The sequence below is a fragment of the Cyanistes caeruleus genome, chromosome Z (assembly GCF_971803275.1).
Source record: "Cyanistes caeruleus chromosome Z, bCyaCae1.hap1.1, whole genome shotgun sequence".
NCBI classification, from domain to species: domain Eukaryota; kingdom Metazoa; phylum Chordata; class Aves; order Passeriformes; family Paridae; genus Cyanistes; species Cyanistes caeruleus.
In genome coordinates, this window is record NC_141732.1 from 47610916 (window position 1) to 47634668 (window position 23753).

The following is a 23753-nucleotide window of genomic DNA, read 5'->3' on the forward strand; positions in this document are numbered from 1 at the left end:
TGGGATAGAGAACATTTGAGATCACAATCACATCAGTTTTTCTTGACTTACTGATTGTGAAAATTTGGGTAGTACAGAGCTCATTTCCAAATGAACAAACAAGTAAACAAACAAATAAAAACCCACCCAAAAAACAAAAAAAAAAAACAAAAACCAAACCTGAGCAGTCTTATGCAGCAAAGAAAGAAATTACCTCTTTATAGGTGGTGCAGTATCCATAGTGCAGCTTAAGCAAATGGAATTGCACATAATTCCTGTTTTAGGTTTCCTTTCTTCTGGAGCCCAAGTGCTAATTCTTTATTGATTAATCAGAAGACAGAATGCACAAGAAATGTAAAAGCATGAGAATTTATAGCTTATCTCTTCATCTTAGGTGGACTAACACATTAATCCTCAGAATGTGGTATTTATAGTTCACATGTTACCACTATTATACAATATGAGTAGTTGGTGAACAGTAGCAGATTCAGTATTTCTGGTAAGTTTGAGGTGGCTCTTTGTACTTGTTTTCCATTTTCTCCTAATGTGTGGAAAAAAGGTGTAAAATTCTGTTTAATGCTGTGCCAGAAAAGTAACTGTTTTTTCTAATGTAATGTGACTGTAAGCTTCTCTGGAGACAGTGGTTTTATGATGTTTTCTAGAAGGAGCGACTCCCTTGTGGCTTTTGCAGATGGAGTTTGCTATAAGCTGTTGTTTCTAAACAAAATAATTGTGGATGAAATGTCACTGTATTTTTGTATTGTTTACATAATGTGAAACACGCCATAATTTCCTGTTAGGAAAAAAATTTACTGGGAAAATTGGATAGGTTTAGATTAGATACTAAGAAGAAATTGTTTACTGTGAGGGTGGTGAGGTACTAGAACAGGTTGCCCAGAGAAGTTGGGAGTGCCCCAGCTGGAACCGTGGAAGTGTTCAAGGCCAGGCTGGGTGGGGCTCTGAGCAACCTGATCTACTGGAAGATGTCTCTGTCCATGGCAGGGGGGTTGCAATTAGGTGATTTTAAGGTCCCTACTAACCCAAACTCATGTTTCTAAAATGGTCCTGAGCAAACCAGTACGTTCTTTCTTCCCTGGAATTACAGATAAGTATTTGATAGATGTTTTTGCATGAAGAACTGTGAAATATGTTTTTGTCCCTTTTTAATTGTTTGTAATGAGTTGAGAGTTAAGTAGCAAGTTAAGTAGCAAGAGTTTTGAATGTATGTAGATTGGTTTAAAAGATTGTTACAGATGTATGAAAGAGAACGCCAAGCAGAATAACACTTCTAATCTCATTTCTTAAGATGCAGAGAGGGCATTTTCCTAGTAGAGTATTCATTTCCTTATCATCCTTATTAATAATAGTAATAGCAACAATAAAATATATGCCAGGGTACCACAATTATCCCATCTAGGCGTTAGTATACATTTGATATTCAGCACTGCAAATGTTTCTGTAACAAAAATACAGTCTCAAACATCAGCAAGAAGAAATGAGGATCCTATGCATAAAGAGTAAAAATAATTATGACAGAATTAGTAAGGATTTCATAGAAACACAGTAATGACTATTATATGTGAAGATGTAATGTAGCTACATCTAAATCTTTAATGAGTGGTTAAGGGATGAAGGGCACAATGATGTCATTCTGTAGTCTTCCAGTTGCAGGACATGAGGAGGGAAGGAACAGGAAGACTCAGAAGACCAATAAATTGCAGAATTTCAATAACTTGCAGAAGATCAATAACATGCAGAATTTTAGGAGTTTTTATCATGGATTGGCTTAAACAAATTGGGCCTGCTGCTGAAAGACAAGATGCACCTGCCTCAAAGGGGCGAAAGGCTCAGATAAGCAGGGCTTATTGAAAGAGATAAAACTAGATTTGGAAGAAGAAAGAGGCATGCTAGAGATAGGCCTAGGAGTGGCACATTTATGTTTGAGCAATAGTGTGCTAGTGTGGTCCTTCAGTCTGCTCCATCATGTGCTGGGTACACCAAGGCACATTGGAAATGTCTCTGTATTAATTCACATGGCACCTTCACCATTGAATCTTCAATGGAGATGGTGAATCAAGATCTATACACAGCTGCAAAGAGCTAAGCATCATCAATCCATTAGAACCAACCAGAAGCAAACACCTGAGAACGGTCACATAGTAATTAAGGCTCCTCCCCCAATTCATGACAGGACTGATAGCCCAGCTAAAGTGCATCTACACCAATGCATGCAGTATTCCTGCACTGAATTAAAGCCATTGAACAGATGGAAAATGTGTGATGCAATTGCAGTAATATAAACATGGTGGGATTACTTACACAACTGGAGTGATGCAATAGATGACTATGAACTCTTCAGAAGGGATAGGCAAGGAAGGAGAGGTGGTGTGGTAGCCCTGTATGTTATGGAGTGTTTGACTTTCTTGAGCTTGATGATGATGATAGAAGGGTTGAGTATTTATGTGTAAGACCAATAAAATTGATATCCTGGTGGGAGTCTAGTATAGACTATCCAACCAGTTCAAAGAGGAAGACAAAAATATACTGCAAGCAGCTGGAGGAAGTCTTACAATTGCTGGTCGTTTTTCCTCTGGGACACTCCAACATACCAGATACTGGCTAGAAATATAACACAGCAGAAGGGAACAGCCCAAGAGGTTTCTGAACTGTGTGAAACATGCCTTGATGTTCCTGACACAGTGAGTAAGGAAGCCAGCCAGGGAAGGTGCACAGCTGGACCTACTGCTTGTGAACAGAGGATTAGTGGGAGATGTGGTGGTCAGAGGCCATCTTGGGCACAGAGACCATGAAAGGAGGGCTTTCTATTCTCAGAGCTGTAAGGAGGGTGGTCAGCAGAGCTGGCAGGGACTTCCAGGGGGCAGACTCTGGCCTGTTTACAGGACTGGTTGATAGTGTTCCTTGGGATGTGGTCCCAAGGGGACAAGGTAGTGCAGGAAGGCTGAACATTGTTTGAGAAAACAACATTAAAGGTGCAGGAGCAGGCTGTCCACATGTGCTGAAAGAAGAGCTGGCTGGGAAGAAGACTGGCCTTGCTGAACAGAGTTTAGGCTGAACTCAGGAGAAAAAGAAGAGTTTATGACCTTTGGAAGAAGGGACAGGCAGCTCAGGAAGACTAAAGGATGTTGTGAGGTTATGCAGGTAGAAAATTAGATGGGCCAAAGCCAAAACTTAATTTGGCTTCTGTAGTTAAAGACAACGAAAGGTGTTTCTAGAAATAAAAGGTTCTAGAAAGACATCAGCAACAGAAGGAGGCTTACGGACAATCTCCATCCTTTCTTGGATACAATGGGAAACGTTGCAACAAGGAATAAGGGAAAAGCAGAGGTATGGAATGCCCTTTTTGCCTCATTCTTTAGTAGCAAGATTCATGTCACCAGGGTCAATCAGGCTGGAAGAAAAGGATGGGGAGCAGAATGAAGCCCCCATAATCAAAGGGGAAATGGTCAGTGACTTGCTACACTGCTTAACACACACGAATCTCTGAGGCTGGGTGGGATCCACTCAAGAGTACTGAGGGTGCTGATGGAAGTGCTCACAAGCCACTTAGCATCCTTTACCAGCAGTCCTCGCTAACTAGGGAGGTCCCAGTTGACTGGAGTTGGCAAATGTGATGCCCAGCTACAGGAAGGGTGGGAAGGAGGATCCAGAGAGCTACAAGCCTGTCAGTCTGACCTCGATGCCAGGGATGGTCATGAAGCAGATCACTCTGAGTGCCATCACACGGCATGTGCAGGATATCAAGGGGGTTGGGCCCCACCAGCCTGGGTTTACAAACACAGGTCCTGCTTGACCAACCTGATCTCCTCCTATGACAAATTGACTTGTGTAGTAAATGAGGGAAAGGCTGTAGATTTTGTCTACCTGGACCTTAGTAAAGCATTTGACACCATTTCCCACATCATTCCTCTGGAGATACTGGCTTTCCATGGTGTGGATGGGTAGACTGGGTGTGGGTGGTTCACTGGGTAACAAACTGAGTGGATGGCAGGGCCCAGAGAGTGGTGGTGAATGGAGGTAAATCCAGCTGTCAGTCACTGGTGGTGTTCTCCAGGGCTCTGCATTGGGGCCAGTCCTGTTTAATATCTTTATTGATAATTTGGATGATGAGGTCAAGTACCCCCTGTCATTTTGCAGATGACACAAGTTGGGTTGGAGTGTTGATCTTCGGGAAGGTAGGAAGGCTCTGCAGAGGGGACAGACAGGCTGGATCCATGGGCTGAGGCCATTGGTATGAGGTTCAGTAAGGCCACATGCTGGGGCCTGCCCTTGGGTCACAACAACTCCATGCTACAGGCTGGGGAAGAGTGGATGAAAAACTTCATGGTGGGAAAGGACCTGGGGTTAATTCAGTCTAGATCTCCAGAGGTCCCTTCCAGCCATCACACATCATCTATTCTATGATGCTGTGATTCCCTTCTGGCCAACAGCAACAAAACACGAGCCAGCTGTGTGGCCAAGAGGTCCAGTGGCATTCTGGCTTATATTAGTAATAGTGTGGCCAGCAGGACCAGGGCAGTCATTGTCCCCCTGTACCCCTGGCACTGGTAAGGCCACACGTCCAATCCCGTGCTCACTCTTGGGCCCCTCACTACAAAAAAGAGGTTGAATTGCTGGAGAGTATCGAAGAAGGACAATGGAGCTGGTGATGGGTCTGGAGCACAGGTCCTGTGGGAAGCAGCTGAGGGAAGTGGTTTTTTTCAGCCTGGAAAAAAGGAAGCTCAAGGGAGACTTTATTGTTCTCTACCACTGCCTTGTACCTCTACAAGGAGGGTGTAGCCAGGTAGGGGTCAGCTTCTTGTCCCAACTAGCAAGTGACAGGACAAGAGGAAATGACGTCAAGATGTGTCAGAGAAGGTTAAATCAGATATTACAAAATTTGCTTCATGGGAAGGGTTATCAAGCATTGGCCCAGTTATCAAACATAAAAGTGCTTGTGTCACCATCCATGGGAGTATTTAGAATATGTGTAGGTGAGAATATGTGTAGGTGTGGTGCTTGGGCACATGGTTTAGTGCTGGAGATGGCAGTGTTAGGTTCATGGTTGGACTTGATGATCTGAAGTGTCTTTTCCAGACTAAATATTGCTGTGATTCTATGAATTTGTGGAATATGAAAAAATACGCCATATTCTTTATGAATATGGTATTCATATTCATTAAAATACTTAGTCTCTGAATGCCCATGTCTGATTGCAAGGTACTGGTGTAAATTTGCTTTTGTTCTGACTTAATATGGCAACTTCTTTCTAATGGATTATCATCACAGTTCATAACATCAGGTGATGCAGCTTTCCCATATGTCCTGGCTAGATTTGTTAAAGTTAATTAGCTACAGAGTCATAGCAGGGAATGAGTTTTAGAATGGAGATGGGTAGGTAGGAGCACTTCAGCTGCCCTAAAGAAATGGAGAACTTTGCACAATGATGGTAGGTGTGTCATAAAGTGAGCAGAATATTCTTTACTTCTGTTAGAGCATGTGGGGGTCAAGGCAGATACCAGAAGGTATCTAAAATGTTACAATCATTTATGTTTTGGCAATTGAATTCCTGGTATATATCACGTAATAGTTTAGTTTTCTTCTTAGCACTGCAGAATGTAATCATACTGAATATTGCAAGTAGGGAGTTTTCATGGTACAGACTGAAACAAAGCTGTATTTTCAGGATTATCTTCTACAAACTGTGATAGTGCATATTCAGTATGTACGTGGCTGTAGCCACAGACAGCGCATGCAATCTCTGCCATAAATCTGTGCTGAGTCATCTTCTGTCACTGCTGCATAGTCCACAGCATGACACTCACATTTGTCTGGTTTTAGAGATGCTGAAATTATTTCCCATTCTTTTCTTCAACATCAGTGGATAATTTAGTGTTGCTTTGAAATTCATGGAAACTAGATCTACAAATACTTTGAACTTCATTACTTCCACTGATTTTGGAAGGTCAGCATTGAAAATCAGATGCCAAATCTAACTTAAAAAATAGGAAATTAATATCCATTCTGCAACATCTGTAATGTATCCTGGAGTTAAGCTAGAAAGAAAAAGTGTATTTCCTGCACTGTGAGCTTGTGTTTGGTCTTATGTTTTGGGGATAGTTGTCTTCGGGAAAGGGATGATGTAGGACAACTGAAGGTGAAAGATCTTGAACAGATAGGTCAAGGTTTCTCAGGAGACATCTAGAAATCTACAAAAGCAGTTCTTTGTGGTTCTTTGCTACAGCCACTCGTGTTGCCTCTGTGCTTATGCACACCCAGAGGTGTTTGACACAGACACGAGACTAGGGCAGGTCCCAGTGTTGAACTGCAGGGTGTACTGGTACAGTGTTGCATGAACCAACATAGGCATTACTGTCTAGATATTTTTAAGACTCATATGCAAGCTCAGAGTAATGTAAAGTTTTGTTGTGATTAAATATAATTGTTAATCATGGCTAATCTCTAAAGATGGCAATTCAGGAAGTACTTTGCCACTCAGTGCTGTTTATGCAGCAGTCACTTAGAAAGCTTTATTCCAGCTGAGTTGGCTGATTGAATTACACATAGGCCATTCAGAAAGAGTTACCTAGGCAACCCTTCAATTGGTCCTTTTGTGCTCCAATTTTTTCTCAGTCATCACATTTCAAAGCTGAGCCTGTGTCTCAGGTTGATTTTCCCACCCCAAAAGCATCTACCAGAATGGAAAATGAATGGATTTGGTTTTGGGAAGTAGCCTCACAAACTTCTCCTCCAGCACAGCTCCTCTAAAGTTGGCTTCAGTAGTTTTCCAGCAATGAAGCATAGCATGTCCACTTCAGTGAAAAGCTGAAAGCCAAAGGCAAAAGCTAGCCTCTTAAGCTGCTCAGGAGCCTCTGAAGTACTGCGTTGAGTGCTAAAAATTGTGCTTATATATTTTTAAATTTCTTTAAATTATTATAACCATTATGACCTATTCACTTTACTGTTGTCATAGAGTTGTGCAACTTGGGAGTTTTACAAAGTATAGGGCATAGCAAAATATTGTCCTCTGTTGACATCAACACGTAACTCAAAAGTAGCTGCAACTTGTCAGCATGTCAAGAAGTAAATAGGAATTTGCTTCCAGTCCACAGATGTCAGGTGATACCTTCATAGTGAAAGATCCCAAGCTAAGAGCTGAGCTTGCTTCTGTAGGTACTGATCATTTCAGGTAGTTGAACAATTCAGAAGTTCATAATAGTGGAATAATCAAGACCAGTTCTTCAAAATTGGCAGTAAGTAAAAAAAGTTATTAACAGTATCAACATGTGGTGACATTTCATCAATAACTCTTCTGCTTAGAAAAGAACAACTAGTTTGGTCATTTCAATGATTGCTTCAAATAACATTGTCATAAGGTTTATATAAGCAACCTTAGTACAGGGCAATAACTGAAAAGAAACCAATTATAAATCTATAGGAAGAGTAACATGCATGTTGTGGAGAGATCTCAATTATTGTCCTTTTTTCAAAAATAAACCCCAAGAACACGACCTGAAAAAGTCATCATATACCACCCACGCTGTCAAACATTTTTCACTGGGTGCTCTTTTTCAGACTTTTTTAGCTTTCATTGAGCTCTCTAGAAATCTTTCCACAGTTTTAACAGTGTTTGCATTACACACATCTACGTGAAAGTATTGTTCAGGACATTTTTTCAGTTGTCTGATTCTGCAATTTATATACAGTTCTGGAGACATCACCTACCTATGTTAACAATTTAAAAGTTATTTTGATTCATGAGTGCAAAAGGCTGAGTCATGCCCACTACACTTGCTCCATTTTGTTAGCAGAAGCAGTCTAAGGAAAGAGAAGTGTGTGGCAGCCAAATGTTTTCTGTCATCGGAGAGGGTTCCTACACACCTACTCTATAATAGGGATGACAGGTGGGCAGCTTTCACATAAATTGAGACTAGGGACCAATGTGAAAATCAGCGACGCAGATTGGAGAGGAGTGTCTTCAGTTTCAGCACCAAGTTGTTAGGAACACTCCTGTGTTGTGACTGGCCTGTACACAAGAGTTTGGATAGAGACAAGGAGAAGCCCTTTCCTCGTGTGGACAACCCAACAACAGTCTTGGGGTCCGGAGAAGCTGGGCCATCTCTGCCCTTGCTGGTTTCACAGTTTGAGTGGGCAGAGCCCTGAGCAGCCCAGTCTTACCTCAGCAGCGTAGCACTACAGCTCCCCAGGTGCCTGAATTACCCTCCCTCCCTGTGGAGAAGACAGTACATATAAATATATAGGCATATATATTCAATAGCAAGGTTTGAAATTACTCACAAAAGCTTAAGAAGTTAGATACATGTATACATCTACACACAGTAGGCATAAAGGCATATATATATATATATATATATATACATATAGGCATAAAGATACGTGTGTGTGTGTGTGTGTGTGTGTGTGTGTGTGTGTGTGTGTTTCTACACATTTTCTCTGTCTTCTCTGTGTGGCCAGGCTTGACACTGCCCAGACACATCTCAGACACATCTTACCCCCTGACTAGACTAGCCCACATCCCAAGGGAGAGCCATCCCAAGGAACACTTGTCAGAGACACCCTGTGCATCCCAAGGGACCAGCCACACTGTCAACAAATGGACATCCTATCCTGTAGGGATACCTCACAGTCCGGCCAAAGTCTTTTTTAGTGTGTCCTAGCTAACATTGCTAGGTAGGTGTGGTGTAAATGCAATGTTTTCAGACACCATAGTTCTCCCTGAAAGACAATGCTGTCCTTGAACTCTTTTTGAAATAATTCCTATCTTCATTCATCCACATTGATAATCTGCTCACTGGAGCTTTTCTTACAGAATGAAGATGAGGAGGAGGAGCAGCCTCTCAGCCTGGCCTGGCCTGAAACCCCACGCAAACAGGTCACCTATCTTCTTGTGTTACCCATTGTTTTCCCACTGTGGGCTACCCTGCCAGACGTCAGAAAACCTGTAAGTAACTGTTGTAAGTCAATGTGTTCTGCAAAAAAGGGTGGTACTCTAGTTAAATGCCAAAAATGAACTAGAGCTATTAGCTTTTTAATTGTTTCTTCTTTGAAGAGGTTGCAACATTAGTATTCAAATCTTCAAATCAGTGCTTATGAGCAACTGGTTGGTAATAGCTCTATAAAAATTATGATTTGTATTCACTTATACTTCATGACATAAAGTGGATGGTCTGAAAAATTCTTTGGAGTCTTCACATTTGTATTTCTGAATCTCTGCTGAACATATGAGTGCTGAGTATCTGCTGTGCTCTAAAGGGTATGACTGGAAGGATTTTAGACTGTCTAAAATTTTTCTGTAGTTCAGACATAAAGATATGCATTTCTCTTAAATAGAAGTTCTATTAGACCTTTCTCTTCTACCCGTAATCTTGTCATTTTCATACTAGGATGAGAATCCATAGGTCCTTTTGTATATAAAATACTTGATAGTTTTGTTCTAAAGACAGCTTGAAGTAATGTAAGACTGACAAGTTACCAAGTCTTACCACTTTTATACAAATAGACCTGACTGGGAAAGCTCATGGAAAGTAAAAGAGTGTCAAGAGCTGAAGAAAAAAAAATAAATTAGTGGTGTTTTAATCTCTGTTCCTTTCTGGATCAAAATGGGTTTAAAACTGCTGCAAGAGATACATGTACAGCATGTAAGTTTATAAATCAACACCCTGAATTCTTTTTTCCTGCTCACAGACAGTGAAAAAGCTTCCCATCCCACATGCTGAAAAACTGCAACTCAGTGCAAGAAAGAAGCTAAAATAAGATCTCTGACTTGTTTTTAGATAAAAGGTTCCAGAGGCTATAAAGTGACGATTTTCCCTTCTAACACATTTTCCCTTCCCAATCTTCTAGCTTTCTTTTTCTTAAAAATTCCAGACAACTCTGGAAATCATTTTTGTCTCACAACACACAGAACATACTACATTAATTTCAGGACCACTTATTTCTGAATTTTTGCCCTCCTTTTGCAAATTTCATTCCTGAAATTTTTTTCATATTTTGATCTAAAATGAGCAAGAAATATTTTGGGGCATTATTTTGAATTTTGAAAATCTGAAGGTAATATAAGAAGACCTCTAGCTTTATCCAATATTCTGCACTGTACAAATGAAAACAGTTTTGTAAATAATAGTTTTGGAAAGTGAGTATCTTGACAAGTTGCCTGCAACTGTGTGATGCATGTGATTATTAGCACTAGTACCATTCACAACAGAACTCCATGCTGACATCCAGCAGCTAAAATACCCTGCCATACCACAAAAGATAAACATACTTGTATGTGCCAGGTAGACAACTGGACAACAGAGTTTTAAGACTCCATTCACTGAAAGGAGTAGTTTTTTCTACAGAAAAAAAAAAAAATGTTGTTTGTAATTACATGTGGATTAACAGAAGAGGTAATGGGCTGTATCAGTATAACAAGCTACTTACTTTGAGCATTGCTGTCAAAGAATTAACCAGATGGTTGCATAAACTGTCTAGCATTTTAAGTATGCTTCATTACTGTATCTTCACAATATTCTCACTTATTTCTGTGTGCCATCCCCACTAATCCCTTCCTAACAAAAAATGATGCCTGCTATCACAGCCCAGCATGTGCATCAGAAAACAATTTTCAATGAAATCTATGAGATAAAAGTTAAAGCAAACCTAAAATAATACTCAGACTTTTTATATAGGCCTGTCATCAGGGGCTCGATTTGCAAGTGTGGTAATTTTTAGTCAGAAACCCAAATTCTGCATCAGGATGCTCAGATTAGCATATGCATATATAAAGTGAATGCTTGTGTGCTGTATACTGATTTGAAAGACCATATGGAGCCTTTGGCATCCTCTGTGGGTGTCCACTTTTCAATAAGTTGTTCTTTCCATCTAGAGTCTTTTTTTCTGAAGTATTTTTTATCTCCACACAAAGAAGATGGTTTCCCTGCATTTATCTGTACTATTCTGAGATACATTTAGCGCCATAAAACCCAGAAGCCCTAGAAAAAATTATTTCGTAGACAAGGTCTCTGGTTCTAAAGTTAGCAAAATCCTGCTGCCTTATTATGGTCTGGTGCACACATATGCAGATTTTTATATACTTAGAGTAGATTATGCATTAGTTCAGCTAACTGTCAGCTGATTGACTAGCTGAGATGTTTTAATGTGTTTAGCGCCTTAACACCTGCTCACATTAAGCCAGTATATATTAAATCCTTACTATAACATCAATAATGTTGTTTGCATATCTCAGAGGTAGGTGCGCCCTTGGTGAATTTTTTTTCCTGAGGTTTTTGCTCAGGTGTTTTGAGCATTAATGGGTGTTTTTCCTGTACTAATGGCTGTTTCCCCAGTGGCTCTTTTGAGGTCACATGTGTAACTGCCCACCTGGAGTAACAGATATTGAAAGACTGAAAGAAAAGTTATGTGACCAAGGTGCCCCAGTAGGTCAGAAGCAGTTATTGAACACCACCTCCTTTATTATAATCTTACTCCACTGTCCATCCCTTTGCATTACATGCCAGAAAAATGGATCTTGGGGCTCTAGTCCTGCCTCCCCCATATGGACCCATGGGGGAGTTCCTTCTATCTCTGCAAATTCCCATTACAAACAAAGAGCTACAACTTCCATGAACTCTTGTTGCCATACAGAGATGCACTGTTACCAAGGGGACAAGGACAACATGTTCCTGTACAGATTCAGTTAGAGGAGCAGGTTCTGAGTAATCAGAGTTAAGCACTGTTAAGTGTGAAAGAAGGATCAAACTTTGCAATGCAGATACATTTATGTACGAGACAAACATGTGAATCATTCAGGTTAAAGATGTTGGTAATAATGCTGGCTAAAATTAAAAGTTACCTTCCAAATTATTCAGCACACACTAGTTTCCAGGATCAATCTCTTAGAAGAAAAGCCTTCATACCTGGATTATTTTTTCTACTTATAGCCCTGTTTTTAAGACATTGGCATATATAAATTTATAGAAATGTATAAAGAAAAATGTTCTAAACATTTCTGATAGACAGGAACAGTACTAATACATCTAATCTACAGTGGAACTACAAAATCCTTTTGCTTTTGTTAAAGGAAAATAGGATATGAACTGAATGAGCCGTGATTCTCTCATTTATCTGTTACTAGGACCACAAAAGAGCCAATTGCTAATAAACTCTGCACTCTGTCTTTACAAGGCAACCACCACAACAACTACTGAAAAAGATGGAGAGAAGTATTGCTGTCTGCTGTCTCTGACTAAGTCTTCTAGGAAAATGCTTAGAATTGGCAGCTCTCTGTATTCCAAAGAGCTAGGGAGTAGAAATTACATAAATCTCAAAAGAATGCTGAAACTAGTTATAAAACTAGCATGATTATTATTGTTACACCCTGGAATAAAATCTAGCATACAAAAAAATTATCAGCATTCTTGTTATGGCTTTTTAAAATTTTCATCTATATGCAAATTATATAGCAGCATCTATGGAGTCCATTTTTGATTTCATCGCTTGTAAAATGTACAAGCTTTAAATTTTGCCCTTTCTGAATTTAAATGTTCCCCATTTTAAAATAGGTAATTTAAGTGTTAAGCTTATTAAAGTATCTTGGACTGCTGCTTATCAGTTAATTTTAGTGGGAGAGGATTAGCTAAGACAGGCGAAGAGTACACATGCTGCAAAGTTACTGACTCGTAATTCTTAGCCATCCAAATTCTGTGGGTGTCTGACTCAGATAGGCAGTGTCTCCTTGTTTTGCCAGAACCATTTGGTGTATATAATCACACCATCAGGGAGATATTACTGACCAGTATGGCTCTGGTTCTATTAGTTTTGCTTAAGCCAGTGTATGCTTAAATCTTGAGTATTGTGTGGTGATCATTCAAATTGCATTGCTGCAAGGTGTTCTTTGCAAGTTTTGTGACCAGTTCAAACAAGTTTATTACTTCATTTTCTCATGAACCATATGTCTTGCCAAAAGATCACAGCTTTTACAAGGAAGATGAAAAATGTTGAAAGTTGGAAAAGTTGACTACTAAGAATGGTGGGGAAAAACCTGCTAGCTGCTGGTTAGTTTTAAAAGAGGAAACGGTTATTTTCACTCATTTATTTCTACCAGACTTAATTCTGCTCCCACTGGTGTCAGATAGTTGTAACATAGATATATTTCTTTCAAATTTTGTTCCTTTTCACATTAAGGTCTTCTACCCTCCATTGCATGTAAGATTTTGATTTTAAACTTTAAAGTCCATCTGAGTAGGTTTTAAATATCATAAGCTCATTGTCATATTTTCTGGTTTGACAGAAATTTAGAACTCTGTTTTGAAAAAATAACTCTGTAATGAGTTGAGAGGCAATTAAGAAATAGATTAACCAAAGTACTCTCAGTAGCTCTAAAAACAGTGCTTGTGACAGCAGTGGAATTTATATGAAAAGGATGTTTCCAGGTGCCATGGTGGTAATTTAAGGGTAATCTGTTTAAAACCCCTATTGGACCACTTCTTTTACTTCAGCAGAGGTGGAGTTATTATATTATGAAGGAATTTAGAATCACAGATTCATAAAATGGTTTGGGTTGGATGAGAACCTTAGAGATCATCTAGTTCCAAGCCCCATGGCATGGGCAGGGACACCTTTCACTAGGCCAGGCTGCTCAGAGCCCGGTCCAGCCTGGCCTTGGACACTGCCAGGGATGGGGCATTCACAACCTCTCTGGACAGCCTGTGCCAGTGCCTCACTATCCTCATACTAAAGACTTCTTCCTAATGTCCAGTCTAACCCTACTTTCTTTCAGTCTTCTTGTCCTTGTCACTACATGCTCTTGTAAAGAGTCTCTCTCCATATTTTTTAGAGGCTCCCTTCAGGTACTGGAAGGCTGAAATTAGGTCAACCCAAAGCCTTCTATTCTCCAGGCTGTACAATCCAAATTCTCTTAGCTTTTCCTCACAGAATAGGTTTTCATCCCTCTAATAGTGTTGTTAAATCTGTATCATTTTTAATGTGTGTTCCTGTGTATATCCAGTTGTGAAATTGTATAGGTCGTGCTAGTGAACATGCTCAGTTTTCAGGAGGACATTTAGCATTATGCAAAGTACACACAGGGAGTGAGAAAGTGCTGTGTAGCACAGCCAGCAGCTGCACCTGCTGCTGGAGCAGATATGAACCTTGTATTTGTCCCATGCTGTAGATGATTGTGCACAATTGCCATTGCTGACTTCACCCTTTTTACATAAGTTAATGGCCCGAGCTCATTCCAGTTACATCAGCAGAAAGTCTACACAGTCTCATTGAGCTACAGACAAGCTGCATTGTTTTCAGGTTCAGCTGGCAAAACAGAGTGACATTCCTGTTTGACCAGCTCTAATGGCCAGCCCAATACATCATCTCTTGGTCTACAGCCACACTGTTCCATGCTGATCAGTTCCTAAAGGTGAGCTGTTTCATACAAATGCCTGTTGGATTTGTTATATAAGAAAAGCTGGCTGTGCAGCTAGTAAACTCCCTAAAAGCAAAGTGTTTATTATGCCTTGAAGAAACTGAATCAGAACAAGTGGTATTTTCTCTCCAAAAGTCACATTGAGATAAAGTCCTGCAATCCCATCTACTCCCACAACATCTAGGAATGATCCACAGTCTTATGAGCCTCCTGGTGCAGCTGGGGCATGACCTGAAATGAAAGTGGGCACAAAAATTCTGGAGTGGAAGTGGATTTAGTGAGGACCGAATGGGAAGAAGTACTGCAGGACTTAGCTGCAGCTGAAAGAGGCATTCAGACTGGTATAACTCACTTCCACAGGCAGCCCTACTGGTTATTCATGCAGATTTGTAGGACTCTGCTAGTCACATGTCAGAAATCATCTGGGGCAACATCTGCATTCAGAGGGGCAATGAACATGAAGATTGGTAGAATTCATTCACAGGACAAATTTAATTTTAAGTACTGATTTGATTTAGAGTGTTTGCCTGGTGCAGTACTGCAGTTTTGTTTCCTTCCTTTAGTAGTTAACTTGACCTCTTTTTGTTACATAGATTCAGTTAGTCAGTAGGAAATATGGAAAATGCAGAACGTTGGAAAGAACATAAACAAAAAAAAAAAATCATTAATCTGAATATAACCCACTCATTGGCTGCAAGAACACTCTGTTCAAAATATGACACTAGTAAAGGAGACAGTGAAAATGAAAAATTAAGTCGCTTTGGTGCTACACAGAGTATTTAATTCATTGAAGGGCCTGATGGTATGTTTTGCATATTTTTATAACATTATAACATTAAATTCCTCTGCAAAATGAAGCATGGAAAGTATGTGCTTAACATACCTTCTATTGAGAAAGTGAGTCATTTTCACAAGCAGAGTAAATGACGAAATAAATTTTACGTGTGCATGTTTTTAGCTCTGCCATATGGCAGTCTTTGTTATACTGACTGTGAAATTTGTTGCAAAAAATTACTAATGTAGGAAAGAAAGATATGGGCAGCTGTTGAAGCAATTTGAAAACATTCATTCTGAGGAAGCATGAAAATATTAATAAATTTAGAAGTCAAACCACTATTGAGATAAACACATATGCAAACTGCATCGTAACAAATTATGATAAAAATCACAACACAGACCTTGCCATTCATCATACAAGATCTTAGGAGATCCTGTTTTATGACTGAAGCAATTGGAAGAGTGAGGCATAGGTTAAGTATAGTACCAGTGTCAGGGCATCTGTTTCTTACTTTTCTTACAAGTATTTTGATCATCTGATGATTATCAGAACAGTTGCTTAGAACAGGCCATCAGAAAAAATAAGAAGCCACTCTCATATTGAGAAACAATTAAGAATATGGCATGTCACCCTTCAATATAGGTTTTCACTTGTTTCTCCTTGCTTCTGTTTCAGACATCAAGAAAATTTTTTCCTATCACGTTTTTTGGCTCTATCAGCTGGATTGCCTTCTTTTCTTACTTGATGGTCTGGTGGGCACATCAGGTAAGGAGGTGATACTGGTACAAAATAAAAGCCCTGCATTATGTTTTGCACAGTAAAAGATCATTTCTAATCAGAGTCCATCTATCTCGTGCTGGGTGCTGCTTTATTTTGGGAGCTGTAACCATGGATGAAGCAAATCAGTACTCACTAAATTGGAAGTAGTTCAGAGAGCTGTGGTTGGTCTGACCACAGGACTTGATCTTCTTGTAACATCAAAACCATCAGCAACTGCCTGTCAATACCTTATGCTTCTATTTGAAAGTGTTATCTTTCTCCTGATACATGGGGAAATCCGTGAAAAATAGTATTTCTCTGATCTTGTCTAGTATTCTCCAAGCTAGTGGGAAAGTCCAGGACAGCTGAAAATACTTCTTCACTGCAGGACATGTTTTTCTGGTTTTGTTTAAACGCTTCTAGGTTGGAGAGACCATTGGTATCACTGAAGAAATCATGGGGCTGACTATTCTAGCTGCTGGCACATCCATTCCTGACCTTATTACCAGTGTTATTGTAGCACGCAAAGGTCTGGGGGACATGGCTGTATCCAGTTCTGTTGGAAGCAACATATTTGACATCACAGTGGGGTAAGTTCTACACCAAGAAAATTGTGTCTATTTTAAACAAGTCTTTTGTTCTTAGCACATTGCTGTGGTATTGCCCACGAGCAGGAATCTTTAAAAAGGAAAGTGATGCAAAAATGCAACAAATATTACTGTGTCAAATGCTCCAAAGTTTATAGATATCTGCATGAAGAAATGTTATAAATTTGTTGCCTAATCCTTGCTTTGATATTTTACAGAGAGGCTTAGGCAAGTGAAATGCACATTAAAATTGTGCAAGGGCATTGTTCCGAAAAGGAATTTCAAAGCTTTTTATACTTTTGTGCGGTTGCTGTTTGCTTTCTGCTACCACTCATTGTGCTTATATTAGAACTTTCTTTATAAATGGTGATCAGGAACAATTCATTGCCTCTGCAGTAATAATGTTTGCTGTAATAACAACAGAAAGTCTTTGTCTTGTGTAACTTGTTTAGGCTGCTGTTGACATGCGATTAATTTTTTTTTCTATACCTGACAAGTTCCAAATTACAAACCAATTCTCTGTTAACAAAAAGGACCCTTTTTATAGCTCTGACAATGTGAAGCTGCATGACATGGTGCAGAAGTTTTCTATTTTCACCTCACTGCTTCATGGCAGCTCTAGGGTAATGATTTGTGGCATAATGTTACAATTCAAATTATTTTTTGATTTTTTGAGACCACAGTAAATCAGGTTCAGGAATGGTATAATCTATGCCTCAGTGTTTCAAAAATGTGCAGAAAATACACAGATAAATTCTGTCTTTGTTGCCATAGTCCCATCTTCAACACAGGATGGAGGTACTGAGAGTCATGTGCGTATTTCGATTTCTCCATCTTTGGTTGTCTCTTGCTATCACACAGAAGAAGACAGGTCTAGTCATAGTTACAGTGCCAGACAGCCTGGTTGTAGAAGAGATCCTGGTTTTCACAGTTGAAAATACACCAGCAACTGCACAGAGGTACAGAAAAGGATCCTAAAGTTAGAATGTATAATAAATATATTTTTTACTTTATCTGTTAACTAATGGCAGTACTTTAGACAAGGGAAAACTTGGCCACTTTTCTATTAATCCAGAAGCATTAAGTCTTTGAAGTACTGATAGGCAGCAAACCTATAAAATACATGAAAATCATGTCCTCCAACTTGGAGTGCAGAGGATGCATCTCAAAATTATTTCTCTTTTGCTTACTTTTTAAAAAATGTTTAATCTTCCTGCTGATGGAAATGGCTTTGTCCTGTACCAGTCTGCTACATTTACAACAGAAATGGCACAGTGGAGTGGTGTAGTTAGTACTGCAGCTGTAATAAATTATTCTCTCTTAAGCTGCTTATTCAAAGTTTTAATGTTGTGAGCTTCTGACAACTTACTTCATGCTTTCTAAGCCTGCTAAGCTCCAATCAGTGTCTTAAATATTTATTTCAGCTTGACATCCTGCAGAGGGATATTGTCTCCTTCTCTGGCGTGAGAGATGAGAAATGCAATGACAGCAAACACAGAAATAGAAGTTAAGCTGAAGTTCAAATGAAGTTCACAGTTTAACAGAGGTTTATACAGTAAATGTGGACAAAGATATTTAAGGGTGAAATTTTGCAGGCAGTGCCTTGCAGAGTGCTGGTTCTTCATGGCAAGGACATGTTTCTATGCAACCCACCCTCCTGTCAGGCAGGCTCTTGGAAAGAGTGCAAATAGCTTCTTCTGCAGATGGTGTGAAATCTAGTAACAAATGAAAGGGGTTTTCCTCTTCACAGACAGGATGCCAGGTGATTTGCCAACCAAGGGAAATATAACTCACCACTATAACCGGTGGAAGGGAGCCCATGTGTTCTCCCCAAAAACCATGAGAAAGCTTACAATCTGTATTTATGCAATTATTAGAAGAGTTGAAACTCTTCCTGCCTCACTTTATGCAGGAAGCCTTTGGCTGTGTTTTGAACTGTTGCCAGAAACTTCCTAGTGCTCCCTTCTGGACTTCTGCAATGTTTTAATTTAATTTTTCTGTTTCTTGACAGCCTTCCTCTTCCATGGCTCCTGTATGCTGTGGTTAATGGCTTTGCCCCGGTGACAGTCAGCAGCAATGGTCTGTTCTGTGCAATTGTCCTCCTCTTCATCATGCTGCTCTTTGTCATCCTCTCCATTGCTTCCTGCAAGTGGAGGATGAATAAAATCCTGGGTTTCCTCATGTTTGGGCTATATTTTGTATTCCTGATTGTCAGTGTCCTTCTGGAGGACAAAGTGATCCAGTGCCCTGTCTCCATCTAGTGGAAAGTGATGTTTCTCAACAAAAAGAAAAAAAACAAAACAAAACATATATATTTATTAAAGAAATGATACATATGTCAAAACAAAAGAGAAAAAAAAAATCCCCACGGTGGAAAACTTCAGTGGGAAGAACCCATGGATCTGTAAATTTCCTCTTCCTCAATTTTAAAAGAGTGAAAGAAAGAGAAAGAGAAGGATACAAAGGGTGAACCTCAGAGGTGAAGAGTGGCTGCTGCTGGACAGTGCAGTTACACCTGAAGGGCTGGGTCCAGGTGCACCGGGGGCTTCTCTGCTGCAGAACATCCTCGCTGCTCAGCGCTGGACACGCTACGTACGCACGGCGACGGTGAAAGTTACTGCTCCTCCTCTGCCTACGGTACATGCCCGCTGACTTCTCGTTCTCTGTAGTAGTATACACAGACACACAGTGTGCTCGGCTCCTAAAGCTCTCCTCTTCTAAGGGGAATGCTAATGTTAACTTTGTGGGGGCACCACCCCCCCACACACCCTGGTACAGGATTTTTCTGATAACCTGCTGAAACGCCTGAGTGGAAAGCATACACCAAGCAATGAGTCACGAGCAGGGAAGGGCTTGTATGCCTCTTCATGTAACTGGATTTATATGATGTGATTTCAGCAAAGCCAGGGGATTAATCAGTGTTTCGATCATCTGCATCACAGGTCTGAAAAGGCAATCAGCAGGATGTTAATGGTGGGTTTTTGACATCTTGCAAAACTCTTCAGGTTCCAGAAACTCTGTCTCTGGCACTGAAGCCATGATGCCTGACCATTTTGTAACTGGTGCAGATTTTCATTGCATTCTCATGCAAAGACCAGAATGGGGATAATCTTTCTTCTGTAATAGCAACGCAGCATGCAGTGACATCATACAGCTATGCGAACACACCATTTTTTCTAATGCAGCAATATCAACAGTACCAATGGCTTTCAGATGCTGTTATGAGTTTGCCTTTTCATGCCAGAATAAAAAGGCTGATTTGCTTATGCATAGTATTTCATACAGAAAATAGAAGTAGTTATAAAGTGGCAGCCTAATTGCTAAGTGAATATATACTTTATAGGCTTTCACTATTCCTTGGAGTGTAAGGACCTTCACAGCTACATATAGTTATTGCTGGAAGAGATCTCCAGCTGTTGTATAAAGCTGGGGCAGTTCACATTTGCTGTTATAAATCTTGAAACTAGGTAGGAGAAACACAATTTAAATACAGTGGAGCTGCAGGAAACTTACATGAAAATTTTTCAGTATTGCTGGAAGTGTACATGTCTAAAGAAACTCAAGGAGTGAAAATGCAACATCCTTTTTCTGAGATACTGAGAGAAGGAGAAGGTCCAAACCTAGAGGAAAAAAAGAAAAAAAACAAAAAAACAAGAAAGGAGAAAGCAACTAACATTCATCTTTCTGTAGCAGTAGATGATAGTCTGTAGTTTGGCTGCTTTTTTAAAAATGAGAGGACTGGAATGAATGTTAAGAAATTATTTCAGATAATCATCATTTGTTTGTCCAAGTCTTTTGTGCAATTAAGAGTTCATGAAGTTTCAGTGCATTCCTGTGACCTGTTTCAGCATTGTTTTATATGTGTATTGTGCTCACAGTGGCAATGCCACGCTCACATCTGTGTAACAGAAGGCTCAGCACATTTTTTCTTGTCTGTTTTTCCCTGCTCTGCACTGTTTGTTTCTCACTCATCCCCTTCTCCTTTACTGTTTTTCCTGTTATATGTCTTTGTATGTAACAGTGTATGATTAGGAAGTAAGGACTTGACAGAAAACAATGGTAGAGTAAGCAGTACAAAAAATCATATTAGGAATATCAATATTATGTGATATCATGACGAAAAAAGTGAGATGTTAATGAAATAAATGAAGGATACTAGGAGTTGCAATGTCTGCTACTCATATGTTGTCCTAAGTCCTAGCTACATGCAGAATCAGTATTTGATCTTAACCATACAACAAGCAACATCTCTTACTTCTTTGTGCTTTTTAGAGTGAGCTTCTCACATTGAGAGCAAAAACTTGTCCCTCTATTCAAGATCCTTCACTGGTGCAGAATCCTTACCTGTCTTAACGATAGTGCTGCCCGTCTCTTTAACATTCGTTCCCCGGGGTGTACGCGATGGAAAGGTGGGTGTATAGACATAGCTGTGGTGCCCTCTGCTGACAGAGCAGCAACCTAAAGCAAATTCGTAACCCAAATTCTGACCTCAGCTGAAATGTGTGTCCCAAAATACACAGCCGACTCCACAGTACAGTCTATTCCAGAGGAGTCACCAAATGCTTTCGTTTCTGATGACAGTGCTCAAAACAGGCAATCCTTTCCCAAGTAAGCAGAATCGGACACAGGAGTGAGCTAAAGGAAGGGCTGTGTATGCTGCCGCTTACAAAATACTGCGATGCCCAGGTTCTCTGATCTGACATTTCAAGTCAAGAAACCAGACCAGAGTCCGATCTCTGTTTAGCACACTACTTTTTTGGTTTTTTTGGTTTTTTTTTTTAAATTTTGTTTCACTTCATGCCATCATGGCGTTAACAACTCCCACACTGGAAAAGGAAGGGAAACTCCTACCTGACCTTCAGAGCTCTAAGAGCACTCTAGTGCACTCAGGGCATCAGCAGGAGAGCAGAGGCTGCTGCCCCACTGAGGGCAGGTAGAGAGTAGAGAGTAACTGGCATCAACAGCTTATAGGAAGAACTTTATGTACACCATTAAGGACTGGTATCTGTCTTTCTGTACTGTCTTAAAATGTGTCTCATTTCTTTCACATGTCTGTTTGTCCCTATCACATATTTATCTTGGAAGGTATTAAAAGTAACTTTTTCTCCTTCAGAGTGAGACACCTCATGGCTCCTGCTGCCTTGTATCTGTTGGGCAGTTCATTTTTCAAATGGCTCAATAACTGTGCCCATGGCACCTCAGATCCAGAGGCAATAGGACAGATTTCAGTTGTGTGGTGCTTTCTGTGAAGGCTGTCTGTGAACGATGTTTATACTTACCAAGGCACCTTTCTACTGCTGGGGTAAACTGTTCATGGACACTTGGATGCTGATGTGCTCTTTGATTACAAGACAACAGGCTCTGCTGGCTGATAAAGAAAAAGAGGAGTGGGATGGAGGGAGAAGCTTAGTCCCTTATCCTGTACAGTAGGAATTCAATCTTCAACTGGAATGCTGAGAAAACAGTCAAAAGCTGCTCTAACCCAGTGACTGGATGTCAGTGAATTGTCCAGGCTCAGTGCTGCCAGAAATGCACACACTTTTTGCAAAGTTCCTATTTTACAGTCTCAGAAAGCTCCCCAGCATAAAGTGCTTCTCATTGTTCATAATTATTTCAGTATGGAATCATGAACTCTTCTCAACACTGCACGCCTAGAAGCCTGTTTCTGTTTTTTTCAGCCAATGTTCTGAATGACTTCACTAGGGATCTGGTCCCCCGCACTGCCCAAGTTTTACAGCGAGCTGGTTGGTGTTGAAGCCTGTTCCACCTGCCTGTATGCCTATGTTCACTCAGTTGATACTGCTGTCTGCATAATCCTTATGAAGTAGAAACTAATAATTAGTAGAAAAATTGGCATTATGATAAAGATCCTGTTCTAGCTTAGCACTTTCAGGACACCAGCTTGGCAACACAGCAAGTAAGATAAGAATGCAACTTCAGATTAAATAACCAACCCTCTGTGCCACCATCATCTCTGAATGGAATAAATGTTGAACACAGTTTTTGGAAGGGATTTCTAGTAGCATTTGAATAGGATCATGGTTCAGATTGTAGCCAGTTTTAAAGGTTTTCTGCACTAACTTCATTGGAATTAAATATGAAAATGGGCCCCATTGGTACAAAATACCATTGGAGTTCTACAACTAACTAGAAGTTCTACAACTTCTCTGCAGAAGCCACCCTGGCTACCACTTGGTAGAAGCTATAAAAGTGTGATTAAAAGTGTGGTGTGAAGATTCTCTCCTTAACAACTACATGTAGACATGGAAAAATCTTTCAGCAAAGCTCTATGTATTTTAAATTAACTATTTTACTGAAAGCTAGTGCTTTCTTATAGTGCAGACAGGCTCTTGTGTCTGTATGCTTCTGCTTATGTATCCAGTTGATGTGGCTGACTGCATAAAATTCATGAAGCATAAAGCACAGTGGGTGACAAGCATCTTATCTAGGTGTCATTTGTTTGTAATGGCAATGAAACTACCATATAATTTCCACATATACTACTCTGAAGTAGTTTATGGTCACTGTCACTCATGGTACTGTTGTGTGTGGATATGAAGGTCCACAAAGTGGTAAATTAAACATGTAGTTAATCCAAGTACTGTGAAAAAATAGATGCTTAGAAATATTATTAATGTTTGGGTGTTTTCTAAGGGATTATTTCTCTGGTTGTCTTTTACTTCATTACATATTTTGCAAAAAAAAAAAAGGGGATATTCGATGTTTTTTAATTATTATTCTTTCAGCAGTAATTCCTTAAAATAGCATCTTGTGGTCCATATAACTTATGTTCTGAGTCAAGTATGAGTCTGAATCAGATGGTTCTTTATTTGTAACAAGGAAATAATCCCTTCTCTAAGAACTGGCCCAACAAAATACAGAAGAATTCTGCCATTAACCTGGACAAGACAGAGACTTTTATCTTAGGTTCCCGTATTTCATAAATGCAGTTACATAACAAACCTGGTTGTCCTGGGAGCTATGTACAAAGAGATAAATTACATTCACTTGTATTCTTAGAAAAAAATTTAACTCTTGTAAATAGCAATGACTAACTGAGAAAGAGAAAGAGGCTTGATTTGAGCAGGTGATTCTTTTTTCTTTTTTTTTTTATGCTGTTCCTGGAAAGTTAAATTGAAGGATTTGCATCTGGAAAAATACTTGCAGAAAATGATTCTGAGATTATCAAATGAGATAGTTTGCACAAATGGGCTAAGTGTGGAGAAGAATC

The 23753-nt window shown here is 39.7% G+C and overlaps 1 protein-coding gene across 4 annotated transcripts in view; it reads left to right on the forward strand.

Moving 5' to 3' along the window:
* SLC24A2 (solute carrier family 24 member 2) overlaps nt 1-20176 on the forward strand; it is a 107374-nt gene extending 87198 nt beyond the window's left edge. For all 4 annotated transcript variants that reach the window (XM_086867573.1, XM_086867572.1, XM_086867575.1 and 1 more), the window contains 4 exons: nt 8807-8938; nt 15852-15941; nt 16359-16525; nt 18534-20176. In XM_086867573.1, coding sequence (XP_086723699.1) covers nt 8807-8938; nt 15852-15941; nt 16359-16525; nt 18534-18783 — 639 coding nt within the window. In that variant the 3' untranslated portion in view covers nt 18784-20176. The remainder of the gene's footprint in view (nt 1-8806; nt 8939-15851; nt 15942-16358; nt 16526-18533) is intronic.
* The last annotated feature ends 3577 nt before the right edge of the window (nt 20177-23753 follow it).